The sequence below is a fragment of the Ambystoma mexicanum genome, chromosome 12 (assembly GCF_040938575.1).
Source record: "Ambystoma mexicanum isolate Mex_15411 chromosome 12, UKY_AmexF1_1, whole genome shotgun sequence".
In the NCBI taxonomy this organism is placed as follows: Eukaryota; Metazoa; Chordata; class Amphibia; order Caudata; family Ambystomatidae; genus Ambystoma; species Ambystoma mexicanum.
Window position 1 is genome coordinate 243,612,046 of NC_090936.1, and position 15,967 is coordinate 243,628,012.

Genomic DNA, 15,967 nt, shown 5'->3' on the forward strand with positions numbered 1-15,967 from the left:
AAGGCCACCCACTTAGGCTATTTCAACCCGGCATGGCACACGGAAATCATCGTTGATGCCAGTCTTGTGGGGCTGGGGTCCGTACTAGCCCAGCGTGAACAACATGCAGCTCCGGAAAAATACATAGTGGCCTTCTCCAGTCGAGCACTGTCCCATATTGAAAGTGCATACTGCCAGGCTGAGAAAGAGAGCCTGGCAGTAATCTGGGCATGCAAATACTTTCACCACTTTATTATCGGAAAGAGATTTACACTCGTGACAGACCTCCAAGCCGCCCTGTAGTTGCTTAGCACCCATGGACGAACATGTCGCCAAGCATTGAGGTGGGGCATCTGCCTCCAAGAATATGACTACAAAATCGTCCACGGACGGGGCGGGGGTGGTGTGGACAACAATTCAGCCCATTACATCTCATAGCACCCGAGTTTACGGCAGCAACCACCGAGGAGGGTGACGTGAAGTACTTATGCCGTGTCACCGAACATGCCCTGCCACCAGAGCTGACCATGGATGTGTTGGCAAAAGCATTGCAGATAGACCCGTCCCTTACCATGGCCATTGAACTGACCAGCACCAATATGTGGAAGGACTGTAAGTGACAGTTACAATGACACAAGGGTGCTGACAAGAGGGAGATGGGACGGCTAGCCAAAATCAGTATGGAGCTGGCCGTCTTGGATCAAGGAATATTGCTACCGTCAACCCTCAGGAGAGGCCTGGTGCTGACGGCACATGAAGGACACGGGGGTGGAGGCCACCATGGAGATAAAGACGGACCATATGGTTGCTGTTCATGGATAGCATGGTGGAGGAGGCAGTTAGGAGGTGCTTCCCGTGTCAATGCACAGCCAAGAGTGACTACCCTCTCCTGCTTCAAGAGACTGAGATTCCTGGGAGGGTGTGGTACAGGGTCTCAATGGACTTCTATGTGCCTTTGGAAACAGGAGACTACGTATTGATCATCATGGGTGAGTTCTCGAGGTTTCCCATTGTAAAGAGAACAACCTCCACGGCGTTCACCCAGGTCATCTGCCTGATTGATGCCGTTTTCGGCGAGTGGGGCATCCCCCACATAGCAATGACCGATAACGGGCCGCCATTCAATGGCCACTGGTTTGACACGTTCACCAAGCACCTATGGTTTGTGCACCAGAAGATCACACCTTTGTGGTCTCAGGCCAATAGCATGGCAGAGTGCTCCATGGCATCGATAAAGAGGGTGATACAAAAAGCCATGATCAAAGGGATGCCAATACAGCACTGTGCAGAATGCTGCACCAATATAGGAACACACCTCACAACGCCACAGGGATGCAGCCCCTTGATCTGATGATAGGCTACAAGGCAAAGACGAGGCTTCCCCAAGCAGTGGCAAAGCAGACAGAAGGAGAATTGGAAGTGGCGGAAGCAGACATACGAACAAGAGATGCAAAAGGAAAAGAACTGGGAAGACGATGAACTGACTGGAAGAGAGGAGCGAAAATGAAGGTTTTCAATGAATGTGATAAGGTCCTAGTGAAACAGAGGGTGCAAAGGAAGACGACTCCAGATATGAGACAACGCCTCTGCGAGTGACAGAAGTGAAAGGGACGATGGTCACGGCCCACAATGAGAGAAAGGAAGTGACCCAAAATGTGTCCTTTTTCAGGGACCTCATACTTGATGTGGAGAGAGCATCGGACCAGGAGTCTACCCTGCTGCCGGACAGACTAGGGGCAACGGGTGAAGCGGAAGGGGCTGATCGGCTGGAAGAGTCGGGACCCCAGGAGCTGAAGGAGACAGGGGTGGCCAGCCGCAATAAACCATCAATAGGCTGCTCAGACTCATCAAAGAGATATGAGATGGACGTAATGAGATTTGTGGGGGAGGTATTGTGAGCTTCTGCAGTGTGGTGCAGCTCAGGCCACTTTGGAGGGCGCAACTGTGCTGGGAGGAAGGAGAGGAATGAGCTACGTGAAAGCAGTTTGAATAAAGTTGTGTTACATGACAGGCACGTCTCTGCGTCGTCCTTTTCCTAAGGCCTTGCAGATGTGATAACAAGGTGGCTGATACCTGCCAAAAGCGTGATGCCCCCCATGAGCTATCCCAAGTACAATTTCCCTCATTCATTCGAGCACCAACATGCAATCTCATTGCATTAAAATTCCTTTCTCCACACTCAAATTCATTCTTTATTCTACTACATCCTCTCAATTCCTCATCCACATCTTCCATCGGCCAACCTTCCTGCACATACCCCACAACTGTATTATACAGCTTATCCTTTCTGCAATGTTCTCTCCGTTACTTTTCATCTTCCACTTTACAATTGGCAAATACCTCTCCTTCCTCTTCACACCCATTCCAATCATCACCCTCCACATGGTTATGGGAGAACGCCTCTGCTATCACATTCAGTTCGCCCTTCACATGCCTCACCTCCATATCCAGGCCTTGCATCCTACTGATCCACCTGGCACTCCTCCTAGAAATCCCATCAACACCTTTCCTATTAAAAACACCAATTTAGGGGTTTATGGTCCATCACAATTACACATTTTCTTCCCCACAAGAACTGCTTGAATGTCTCCACTCCCCACACACATGCCAATGTCTCTCTTTCTATAACAGAGTATCTCCACTCTGCATCCTTCAGCACCCTTGAAGCAAACACCACGGTTTCTAGTTCATTTCCTTTTTGCTGCACAACACACACACCCCAAACCATTTTTGCTGGCATCGGTAAACAATTTCACATCCCAATCCTCTTTAAATCCTTTCAGAATGGGTGCTTTTAATACACAATTTCTTACATCCTCAAACTCCCTTTCACACTTCCCACACCAGACAAACCTCACCTCTTTCTTTATCAACATCGTCATAGTTTTTAACAAATTTCCCTTAATACTCCACCAGACCTAAATATGAAGAAACTCTTTTTATCCTTTGGTGCCTTCATTCTTTTGATTGCCTCTACCGTGGACACCTTAGGCTTTATTCCCTCTGCAGACAACTCATGCACAAGAGACCAAACACTATTCAGACTAAACTTGTATTTTTCAACAGATATGGTTAATTTGGCATTATCTATTCTTTCCAATACACTTTTTAATTGTTTATCATGTTCCTCAACATCTTTTCCCCATACCAGAATATCATCTTGATAACAACACACCCTATGTATGTCCTTGAGAAGTTTGTTCATCACTCTGTGAAATACGCTAGATGCAGGGATTAAACCAAATGGCATTCTACTGCACAGATATAAACCAAAAGCTGTCAGATCCATAGAGGGGTGCAATTTCACCTGATGATAAGCTGCCTTTAAGTCTAATGTTGAAAATGCCTTTCCCCCTTCAATTTCTGACAATAGACTGCCAATCTTTGGCAATGGAAACCTATCCGGTAACACTCTTTTTCAATCCCCTCAGATGCATGTATAGTCTCAAACTGCCATTGGGCTTGCACACTGCCACTGTGGGGCTTATTCAGCCTCTGCCTCTTCGATAATTTGTTCGCTTAACATCGGCTCAAGCTCCTTTTCAACATCACTATGCAGTGCTAAAGGTGTAGTGTGCGTGCCTTGTACCATACTGGCATGGCACCTGGTTTTAGTTTGATCAGATGCGCAAAACCTTTCAAACACCCAGTTTCTCCCCCAAATACCTTGGGATGCCATTCTGTGATGTCATTTTTCTTCTCCTCTATTGATTCCACCTTTCGTGAATTTTTTCGTATGACCATCACTTAGGTTAGGTGATCCAGATCCAATCTCAGACTCAAATCTGCCTGGGCATCCCATGAAAGCAAGTTCCCCCGTCTCGTGGTAACCCTCACCATTCCCTGAGCACAACTTTCACCGTACTTAAACTGCACCCAGAATTCACCTACAAAGTTTTTTCGATACATCTCCAGAAGCATGCGCTCTCACAGTGGTTTCCTGCAATTCACATTAATTAAACTTCTCTTTCCACGTATCTAAATTCACAAGAGTATAGTCCGCTCCGCTATCTATTATCAGATTTACAGGAACATCTTTCACACTAATCTCATCATGCGGCTTTACTCTTTTTGGTCTCGCATCAATTGCATTCACCACGGAAGTCTCATCTTCATCACTGGTACCACAGTGTTGCCAGAAGCTTGCACTGTCTTGTATTGCTTTAATGCTTCCCGATTTGCTCCATTGCCTGCAACAATGAGCGATGGAGCACTTTCTGCCACATTCTCTGCACACGAATGTGCTGCGCAAATCAATGCTCATCACTTGTTATATGGTCTGGGTTGCCGCACCTATGACACCTTTTCTTGAAAGGTTTTCCATCATACTTCTGCTTCACTTCCAACTTTTTCTTTGATACCACGTTCCCCATGTCCTTTTTCATTTTCTGCTTTCTTGGTTGCATCTTTTCCACTACAGTTGCAGATGGAATCGTTACTTTTCCAGACTCCAAAGCATCCAAAGCCCTAATGGATCGTTCAGTGTGTTCTACCACCTTTGCAGTACTCCGGGCCCAGTCGCAGGTGTGCGATCATATCGACAACTCGTAAGTGTGCGGTCATCAATTCAACTCCAGAGCTTTCACAGAGTCACTACCTCAGGGGCTTAGCAGTGTTTCTGCACCTCCCAAATTGGACGTGCCTGCCGTTTGAGTTTCTGCTGTGATCCCTCTCCCTCTGGATAACTTGCCCCAAAGATACCAGCCTGGGGCTGGTGCTTTCCTTGTTGCAGTTGATCCTCATCGCCAGTATAAGTTGAAGACCCGTGAGGCAGCAGATACATTACAACTTTTTATTGTTTAACTTAGTACATAAATCCAGTCTTACAGTTAAAGCAGCCCCAACCTGCTTCTAGTTCAGCAACTGCCTTTTTCATATCTAAACCTTCCAATTCAACTCTGCATTTAATGTGATTCTAGAATGGAATCCATCTACATTACAGCATGCACAGTAAACATGAATCCATTAACACTGCAGCATGCACAATAAACATGAATCCATTATCCATATATACATATAGTAATATAGAAAAGTATGCATACTCATAATTCCTTGTAGAGTCCTCCCTGCTGAACTGCTTTATATCAGTCTTTTTACTTCTGATTTCCGAATCTAGGGCTTTGTTCTATACATACCCTACAAGAACACATCACATATTTAGCTAAACCCTTGAGTTACCCCCATTTCTCAAAGTTCGAGGGGCGTCGGTGTGGAATCATGAAGAACTAGGGCCCCATCACCACTGGGCAGTATCACGGTGGTAAATCCGCCAGGTTACTCACCAACGCAAAGAATGTTACCGCAACTCGGGCTGGGGCTATCAGTGCTGGATCCTGAGTTGTGGTACAGTGGTAAGTCTCCATTTATATTGCATCCATTGGACCCAATGGGGCATTTTTGGTGCAATTACCATGGCGTTTAATAGCGCCGGAAATTAGCAGAAAGTCCGTGATTTACCCCCAGCTCAGAGCTGGAGGTGAATCCCCAACTTTACGCCCAAGTTGGGCTGTGCGGTAATGCGGCTGTGATAGCGTTACTTCCACATTTTTACTGCTCCACCCAACTTATGATGAGGCCCTATGTCACAGATAACTCACGTTAGCCCTTCTCGGTCTTTGGTATGATCAGTGCAATTAAAACATTATGCAAGTCGAAAGATAAATACTTCTAGTTATCTAACAAACGTTCGTGTTGTATTTCTAGAAGCTGAAATTATGCAAGGACCTACTGTATTGCAATCCCAGATATCGAAAACAAAGTCCTTTGCTGAGTATCATCGGAGCATTCGTTTTCATTATTTTGGTCTTCCCTTTTAGATTCAAATCTGATTGGAATATGCAGCAAAGGTACCTTTTTTAAGAGTATTTTTTGGGTGCAAGTTGGGAGTATTTTTTTTTTTTTAACTAAAAACCAATGTTCTGTCTCAGTGTGATAAAATATGTATATGTGACTCACATTTCCCAGGTGGATTTTTTGGGAAATGTTTTCATCAGAGTTGTGGTTATAATGTTAAATGGATGATAAGCGGGTGTGTATTTCATACAGAGACAAATAGGATAATCCATGTGCAGTTTTAACAGGTCCTTGTAACTTGTTCCCTCCTAGCCCTCTATAATGAAATCTGCTCATTCCGCAAAGTCTGTGGTGAGGCCCATATGAAAACCATCCTTGGAACAGGAGAGCTGGGCTCCCTCAGCAATGTCTACAAAGCTAGCCTTGTCGCGATGATGGCAGGTACTGTACACTCTACCACTGTCGTTTTTAAGCTCACATTGTTGCTGTATAGTTGTTTAAAGGAATGGTTTGGTCTGAAAATATTATTGGTCACAAAGATGGCCAGTAATAAAACAAATATCTAAAATATATTTAAGTCCCTATGGAAAGTATCGAGCAAATGAAGCTCAAACTTTAAAATTGGAATCACTAGGGGGCATCCATTTTGTGATTGCAGGCAGCCTCCTCGGCTCTGCATTTGCGGCACTAAACAAGCAGCAAAATCCCCCTACTGGGAGCTTTTGCTTACTGCAGCTGAGCTCCCCAAGCCCAGGGAAGCACAGAAAACGTAAAATGAAGGCAAAAAGCCGAGGCGCACCCATTAAAAATATAACGTTGTTGTATTTGTGATTGCCGTGGTTGGAAAACCACAGCAATCATAAGTACAACAATGTTATTATTCTGACAGCGGCAGCTTTTGCATGGATTCTCCTGGACTCCCCCAACCCTGAGGGAGTCCAGGAGACTCCCAGCAAAAGCTGCTGAATTCAGATTAACAACATTTTTGGATTTGTAAATACTGCAGCATTTACAAATCCAAAAACATTGTATTTCTCACTGCGGCAGCTTTCGCTTGTAGTCTCCTGCACTCCCTCAGGGTTTGGGGAGTCCAGGAGACTACACACGAAAGCTGGCGCAGTGAGAAGCACTGCAGCATTTCTAAACACCCGCATTGTGTTTCTGCCTGCAGCAGCTTTCACGTTGGAGCTCTCGGGCTCCCCATGGGGAGCCCGAGAGCCCCAAAGTGAAAGCTGCTGTAAGCAGAAACAACGCGGCATGAAAACACAACCGCGTTGTGTTTGTGCCTGCCTTGGCTTTCACTTTGGGTCTCCGATGCTCTCCCTGGGGAGCACCAGAGACCCAAAGTGATAGCCACGGCAGGCACAAACACAACACGGTTTTGTTTAAAATACGCTTCGGTTTTTCTTTCTAAGTTTCTCAGGCTCCCCGGGCTCTGAGGAGCCTGAGAAACTTAGAAAGAAAAACTGCAGAGTTTTTGAAACACAACAACGTTGTATTTGTTTGCGGTAGCTTCAGCTTGGAGCCCATGGGGGTTTAATGCAACGTTTTAAAAGCTGCGGCCTCCGGCCCGGAAAACTTAGAAAAAAAACCGCAGCTAGCACTTACCGAGATGCAGCTGCAGCTTTCCTGCCTGTATTCTCTGGTCCCCGTCCTCCGCGTCCGTCACCAATGAAGCAAAAGCCACGCAGTAGTAGCTTTTGTTTACTACAGCTGGCTGGCTTTTGCTTCATTAGTGCCGCAAACGCAAGTACAGGCGGCATCCATTTCACAAAATGGATGCCCACTAGTGCTTGCAATTTTAAAGTTTGAGCTTCATTTGCTCGAAACTTTACATAGGGACTTAAAAGAAATATATATTTTAGATATTTGTTTTATTATTAGCCATCTTTTTGGCCAATAATATTTCTGAACGAACTATTCCTTTAAGTACTAAAGCTGCCCTTATTCGCTGAACCAATTAGTTCATAATCCCTGGTGAAAAGTGATTGGGCACGCTAGTGTCCAGTAACATATTCTTTCTGCTTATGGAATGTAGAAGTGGGAGCATTTGGGGATTGGGGAGAATTACCAATTTATTTAATATTTTGTCCATTAAATATTTTTTTTCTCCAAGTGGCTCACAGGAGACCACCAAGGAATGATATGTTCTCTTTGCACATGCAAAGCTATAACTCAGTGCAACAAAAATACTGACCACAACACGCCCTCGAGAGCAGAAAAGACGACCATCTGATTTCAGTTCCCAGAAAGCGTACAGTTTCAAGTTTAGGATTCAAAATAAAGCTGTGTATATTCTACGTCAAGTGGATGAAAAGTAACAAGTTGGTCGTTAAGTTTGACTCTGTCTCTCCAGCCCCACTTGGTGAACCAAGGCATCAATCCAGTCCTCAACCTTGACCTTTACAATACAGGTTCAGTCAGACCTTCCAGAGTAAAGACTAATTTGTTGCTTAGAGAACTGCATTAGAGATCCACTGTATTTTCATTGATTACTATTGCAGGACATCTGTGTTCAGTTTCATGCAATACAACAGGCAATCTAATAAACAAATCCATCCAAAGGTTGTCGAGAGTGAGCAACCCTAACATTTCTTTTCTTAATGATTTTTTTTGTATTGTGTTATAGTGAAAAGACTTTTCACAAGTGCAAAATAGACAATTATTCTTATCAACATATAATCTACAGTTATACATATACAATATGCCAAAGTGTAAAAAAGGAAAAAAAGAAAAAACAAATGAGAAAAAGAATGAGGGAATAATATTTAAAAAAATGAATAAGAAAAAAGAAGAAAGCAATAAACAACCGATTTTAAAACTCAATTTCAAACCAATCTACCCCAAGGTGAGTAGTTAAATTGATTTATTATAAAATGTAATATTAACTTTACAATTTAGTAAAACTTAAGACATTTAAAAAATCGAAGTACCTCCAACACACCACACTCAATTCATGCCCCAATGTTATCCTCTCCCAGAAAACATGGGACGTAAGCCTTTACTCGTACAGCACAAAACAGAAACACATTGTTGTTCGAATGCTATGAACCGCACTACATTCTATTAAGCTATGTTTCAAAGATTATACTTAAAGATAACTACTTAGGCTGCAACCTCTGGACTTATGCTCCCCTCTTGAGCTAGCTCGGATCTCCCTTATCTCCTCAGCAGGAATCAAGTTCAACCTCAATCTTAGGAATTCCGTTCTCCACCTGGAATGAGGCACTTTAGAGAGGTAGCCTGGCCTGCTCCACCTAGGCTTATCCTTTACTGAATAGGAAGCAGCAATGCGAGAGGAACGCATAATATCTATAGTGCTCGCCCAATCGTGGTCCATGATTGCCTTCTTAACACCAAGAGAATTTCCCTTAACATTATCCAATGGTTTGTTGATATTGTACAAGATCTTATCTACAATGTCCCTCAATCTAGACAAAACAGTGGAGGTTCCCATCTGAGAATGGAGGGCTAGATTTTGATATAGCGAGTTCTACTCCGGGATCTGGATATGCCTGCAATATAATATAATAGTCTATCGAGGTGTGCCACCAAAGATCATAAACCCAGCTCATACTGCAGACTGGCCATTGGGAGAGAAAGTGGGAGATTCAATACTCTCTTCCAAATGCGACCCTCTATCCTTACCCAGTCAATAGACCACAACCTCGGGTCTATCGCATACCATTAAGTATTTTTGGGATAACTTTATTGGTGTCAAATCTGACCAATGGGAGTATGGAGAACCTACAATATTGTGCGTTTAATCTCTTCATTTGGGAACACAGTTGGTCTGCCACCTGATTTAGTCTTTCCTCAAAAGGTGCAATCGCTTGACTTGAAGTAAGCACAAATCCCATGTATTTGACCTCTGAAACCACTGGGATTGGTGTGCCCTTCAGCTGCCAGTCAAATCTAGGGACACATTTCCCCCTCTAATGGAATCGAACTATATTAGATTTGCTGGGGTTGATAATAAGTTTGTTTACCTTAGCATACTGGCCAAATGCATCCAACTGTCTTTGGAGACCCATGGGTGTGTAGTCCAACAGGACCACATCATCCGCATATGCCAACCACGATATTTTCCTTAACCCAATCTTAGGACTGGCAACATCGCTTGGTTACAAGGCCTGCCTGACATCCGACAGGTATAGGTTGAACAGACAGGGGGCCAACCTGGACGCCCTACTTGTCGGAATGGGCTGCGATAGATTTCCTTCGCCGTTCAGGTGAACTTTAATCTTTGAGTTGAAATGCAAGTGGATCAAGATGGTCAGCAGGCGCTGTGGGATCCCCCAATTCTGTAGTTTACTCCACAGACGCCCCCTGTTTATCATATCAAAGGCTAGAGAAAGATCCAACCATGCACCATACAAAGTTCGACCCCCCTTCTGCCATGATCGCCCTATGGCCACATTTGTAATCAAGCAATTCAGAGATGTAGATAGACCCTTCCTGAAACCAATCTGCTGTCTGTCAAGAATGCCTTCTGCTGAAACTACTACTAAAAGTACTGCTGCTGAAAGATTTTACTATCCACATCCAGCAGAGCTATTGAACGATAGTTGAGAGGGGAGGTCCGGTCACCCTTTTTATAAATAGGGATAATTAGTGATGTTTCCCATGAGACTGCTAGCTCTCTAAACTCTAAAATGTTCTTAAACCATTCCCACAGAATCCTTGACCATAGGGGCGGATCTACCCTCGTGATGGAGTTCGTCAGCCCGTTTGGCTCTGGGGCTCTAGAGGGAAATGTCTTCTTAATCAAACCCCCAATAACTTCCCTGCAGAGAGTGACCTCCCACGGTACCCAGTTATCCCATTTGAACTCGTTGCTACTGGACTTCGTATATAGTTTTAGGCAGTGAGACCGCCATGCCTCTTCAGGGATCATGTTTGCCTGGAGTGAGGACTGGGAATTCCCTTCCCGATTCACTAATTTCCCAAAATTCCTTGTGGAATGCCCTCATAGGCGTCTAAGCATCGCCTCCCTGTCCTCCTGAAGTCGTAAAAAATGGGTGTGAACGAGACCACCCTTTATATGCGTCCATGATTTTTTTGCGCTCTAGTGTGTAACTCATGGCGGAAGTTGTAGTTTTCTTCAGTGTTCAAATCTCCTTCCTAATAACCCCATTATGTTGATTTGTGGCCTCATCTTTTTTTTATTTTATTGGCTGTACAAATGGTAATACAAAAATCAACAACCTTTAGCCAGTTACATCAGTTAAACTACAATTTGTCAAAACAGATAAAACGTAAAACTGCTGAAAAACCAAAAGAAAAAAACACAAGCAGAACTTAGAAATGAGAAAAGGCAGAAAAGGTAATCCATTAAATCATCCGTCATTTCTGTCTGTAGAATCTCCGGCGGTGGTCACAATTTTTTTCAAAGGTTATTAGCAGTCTAACCAATGCTAATGTTATATGTACTTTTTTGCCGACCTGCAGAATCTTCCACCATTCATCCGCTGATCTATGTCCAAATATGGCAATCACCTCCGAGATGAGATTTCCTCTCTGATCATTCATTGATGAGCAGGTCAATACTAAATGTTTCAGAGTTTCAATTGTGCCTGGTTCTTGACACAATCTACATGTTGCCTAATTTCCTTCACTTTTTCTTTACCACATTACATCCGTAGTCGGGAATAAATTTAATCAGAATCGCATAAACTGTTTTCTAAAAAAACTATTTGGAAAGGTTTCTAAATATTTTAGTACAGTATTTAAGCTTCGCGAACGGTTTCTCATAAAATGTGTACTTGGCTTTTTCATCCTGTGTAAGGATCCAGTCCTGAATGTACAATTTGCACTTAATATTGTCTACGTTTAGGACAAGATTTGTTTCCGATTCTCCTAGATTTGATAATATATGTTTACAGATTTGTTCCCATTCCATTAATGTAGTCTCCATATTTTCAGGCAAGGCCTTTTTTAGAATTACAAAGCCCCCCGTTGGTCTCTCTTCTATACACTTTCTGAAAAAGGAGAGTGACTTCCAAATAACCATCTCCTTTAATGACGTCAGCCCCAGTTCCATGTGTAACGCCTCGGTGGCTTTAGGTAGTCCCAGTACTTTTTACCAAAATAAGCCTTCTATTCTTGACCAATTTTCAGCCTTAAAGGTGAAGGAGGTTTCGGCTCCATATGTCATGATAGTGGCCACTTTTGAATAGTAGAATGAAACCACTGGGCACATCGAAAATCTGCCATATCTTTTTTAAAGTATTCTCCCCTGTCCAGCCAGGTTCTGTGCCTTTCTTCTTAAAGACTCCCATCTGGGTGCATCAGTGGTGCTGGTGTTCATGCAGACTCCTAAATAGGTGAATGAATGTACCACAGGAATGTTTTCACCCTGTAGGTGCCATTCCATAAATTTCTTTCCTCCTCGCACCATTCGTTGTCCCAACGGCAGAATCCTGGATTTTTGTGATTGATAGAGAGACCATTCGATGTAGAATTAGAGGGCTTCAAGTTGTCTCTGTAGTCCAATTTGGGACTGACGACCAGGACTACATCATCTGCATTTGTCCCCCAATGATGGTGTTGGCTAGACGAGGAGGAAAACATCTGGTATCCTTGAAGGCTAGATCCATATCGGAGATGAAGAGATAAAAAATTTCAGGGGCCAACGGGCAGCCTTGCTTTAGGCCTTTATTTGTGTAAAGCGCTTTAGTCAAAAGGCCTGCAGTATTCAATCTGACTTTCAAATTGGTTTCTGAGTAGAGATCTTTTATTGGTGCCAGCAAGTTGGCAAGGCATCCCCAATGATATAGCTTTTTCCAAAACTTTGGAAGTGTTACCGTATAAAAAACCGGTGTTAAATCAATGAACGCAAGATAGATCTTCTTATCCTTGTTTCTGTCAGTTCGAGCTTTTGGCAGATTTATGATGAAAATGTTCAATTTCGTGCCAACCCCCTTCACAAAGCCTGCTTGCCAGACATCACGGTAGCCTGATGTTACTGACCATTTAAATAAAGGATTTAAGAATCAATGAGGCAGAAATATTCCCTGGGACGTCTAGCAAGGAAATGGGACAGTAATTTGACGGGTCGGATCTTGCACCTTTTTTGTAAATTGGAACAATGGGCCTCATTACAAATCGCCCGGTATGGAAACAACGGTGGCGGTAAACCCGCCGCCACCGTTGTTTCCATGCCGGGCGATCACAACTCCTGCAGGCGGGAGGTGATGTTCCCGCCAGGTCTGACCTGGCGGGTTTAACACCACCCGCCTGCAGGCGGACGAGAAAACACCGGCAGCATTACGAGATGCTGCCGGTGTTTCCATGATCCCCATTCCCATCGAGTCCCATAGGACTCGATGGGAATGGGGATTAACACCATTCCGCCTCCGTGATTCCCGGAAAACCGGGGTTGTAATGCCCCGGTAATTCCGGGAATCACGGAGGCAGAATGGTAATACGAGTCCGGCGGTAACCAGGCGGTTTTACCGCCTCGGTTATCGCCGGACTCGTAATGAGGCCCAATGATTGAAGCTTTCCATGAATTCGGGATCCTTTGAGATTTTACAACATATTTAAACATAATGGACAAAAATGTAGCCCATTGAGGCTTGTCTTGCTTTCAGATGGCATTACTCAAGCAGCCTGGTCCCAGAGCTCGAGAACTAGATGATTTTTGAATTATCTCAAGGATCGACTCAGGGTCGGATTCAATTGAGTCCCACTCACTACCCTCGCGAAAAGAGGTTAGAGTGACAGAATCCGTCACCTGATATTGGTCATAAAACTTCTCAAAATAGTCTATCCAAGCTGTTACCGTTATGGAAGTCAGTTGTAGTGCGTCTTGCAGTGTATCTGACTGATTATCACCCACATCCCTGCGGTATTCCTTGCCTTTAATTTGGCTAACATATCTTCTGCGTCTTTCTGCAGATTTTTCTTATAAAGTCTCTGACAATTGTGATATTGTTGACGGGCCTTCTGTTTTAATGGACCAATTTGAGAAGAGTTCTCTTTGTCGAGGCTCACAATTTTTTTGTTTCAGAATCTTCTTTTTAGAGGTCACCATCTGGTCATAGACATGACAATGAGTGATTCAAGGTCTATTTGCCCCCCTCTTCTTCACTTCAAACGCGGAGAAGAGTCCTAGATAGTCTAGCCTTCGGGTTTCCCCTTTCAGTTCACACTGTGTGATAGCAGATTTAAGATGTTCTGACAGATCTTTAAAATGGTAAGCTGCAATTCTCAGTCTGCGTCGCCCCTGGGTGACTTCCACATTTGGTAAATACAATTGTCCATTATATTGGGTGGTAGGGAATAGGGACAAGCTTAATAGATTGTGATTGCTGCCATTATTGGTTCCACCCTTATGGTATCGGAAATTGAGACCATAGTTCTAGAGATGCAAATATAATCAAGAAACTGTCAACTGCACTTTCCGTTCCTGGTGATTTTCCCTGGTGTGTCTCCACAAATGTTACCGTTCAGAATAATCAGATCTTTCAAGTCCATGGTCTTTTTCCATAGTAATCCTCTTCTTTCGGGTATTGAAGCTTTCTGGAATTCAACACCAATACTTAAACTGTGTATGCTTGTACATAAATGGTGTAAGTCACCACATAATATGAAGCGAGGATCTTTCCATTTGGTTCTGCAAGTGTCTATCTGATCCGCCACCTAAGTTGGAAAATTAAGGCTAGCCATGCTTGCTGGATTCCAATATAGGTTCATCAGAACTAATATTTGGTTCTTCTTGCTCCCTTCCAAATTTGGTTTTTCCCCCTAGTATTTGAATAAGCGGGTTTGGCATTATTTCTTCCACAAATAAAAATTGCAGCTGGTCCTCTACTAGGATCAGTAGACCTGACATAGGTCTACTCATTATCCCTTTGGTAGCCGGATTCAAATAGACTGAATATCCATCTCTAAGGGGTGGAGTCCTTAACCATGTTTCCTGGAAACAGATGAAATCATGTTCTTTAATTTTAGTTACCCCTTTGGTGAACAGATGAGAATGTCCCCTAGTGTTCCAGCTTGCCACTGTCTAGGGTTTGGTTTCAGTCGGTTGCGGAGTCCATGACATTTTGAGTTCTTCTACCACCACACCGCTTCGAGTTGTCTTCTGTTCCTTTGATCTCTGACCTTTGCACTTCCCTTCTAGTGTTAGTTGTGTTTTGATCCTCTCTCCTGACATACCGGCCATGTGTACGCTCCCTTGAGTGTATCCTTTCATTATGTCTGCCAGATTTTTCAGTGGGGAGGTAGTTGTAGTTTCCTCTTAGATGATGTTCTTTTGGGTGATCTTGTTTGAAACTTTTGTTCCATCAAGTCAAATCCTAAAGGTCCTAAACGGCTCGCCTGCTCTTTCAGGAGTTGGCTAATCAGAGGTGTAGTCTGGTAAATAGTCACTCTGTCTGTTTGGGCTTCATCCGGTAATTCTACTATAGCCAGGTCATCGGAAGTCAAAAGTCTTAAAGATGGCACGTGATGGAATAATCTTAATACATTTGCTCTGTTTAAGATTAGACCATCGGATGATTTTTTCAATCTCTCTAATAATAAGCCATCTTGATGGTTAGTATTGTACCATCTATAGGTATCCGGTTCACCGGATCTCTCCCGGCACTCTTCTGAGGGGCGATTAGTCTTCAAATCCCCTTTCCGACTAATTCTTGATGATGGTCATGTTAATTTCAGTGGGGAAATTACATATGTGTTTTCAATGATTACCAGGGATACATTCTCAACTTCGTAAAAGATTGAGGGGACTGCTTCCTTATTTGCACTCTCTCTCATAGGGTGGGCTTAGATTTCTTCCGCCTTCTTCTTCATTTGATCTGTATTTCCTCTTGTTTTTGGACAAGACCTAATTTCTGAGCCATCTTCAAACTGGGATATTCCATCCCTCTGCCAGGTCACACAAGGATTTTTTCGACGTTCACCCTCATTTGCTAAATTATATGTCTCTAAGAGGGATTGATGTTTAGTAATAATGAGTATAGACGGGTTTGATGATTGAATCAGGCCTGATGATCTTTTATGCCACTCAGGTATTTGATTTATTTTTATACTTTCCTCTTCCAGACCTTGGGGGTCATCTTCGTTATGTTGATCAGCTTCCCTGAAATGTTGGTTGTCAGTCTCCTGAGACAGATCATTGGTAATACTCGGATCTGAGATTGAATATGTAGATAGATCAATCAAGTCGATGGATGGGCTTTCATCT

At 43.5% G+C, this 15,967-nt stretch overlaps 1 protein-coding gene across 1 annotated transcript in view; it reads left to right on the forward strand.

The window, feature by feature from the left end:
* Positions 1-15,967, forward strand: part of DERA (deoxyribose-phosphate aldolase) — a 646,316-nt gene that overhangs the window by 420,011 nt on the left and 210,338 nt on the right. Inside the window, exon 6 of the mRNA XM_069628380.1 lies at positions 6,085-6,213. Within this exon, the coding sequence (XP_069484481.1) occupies positions 6,085-6,213 (129 nt within the window). The remainder of the gene's footprint in view (positions 1-6,084; positions 6,214-15,967) is intronic.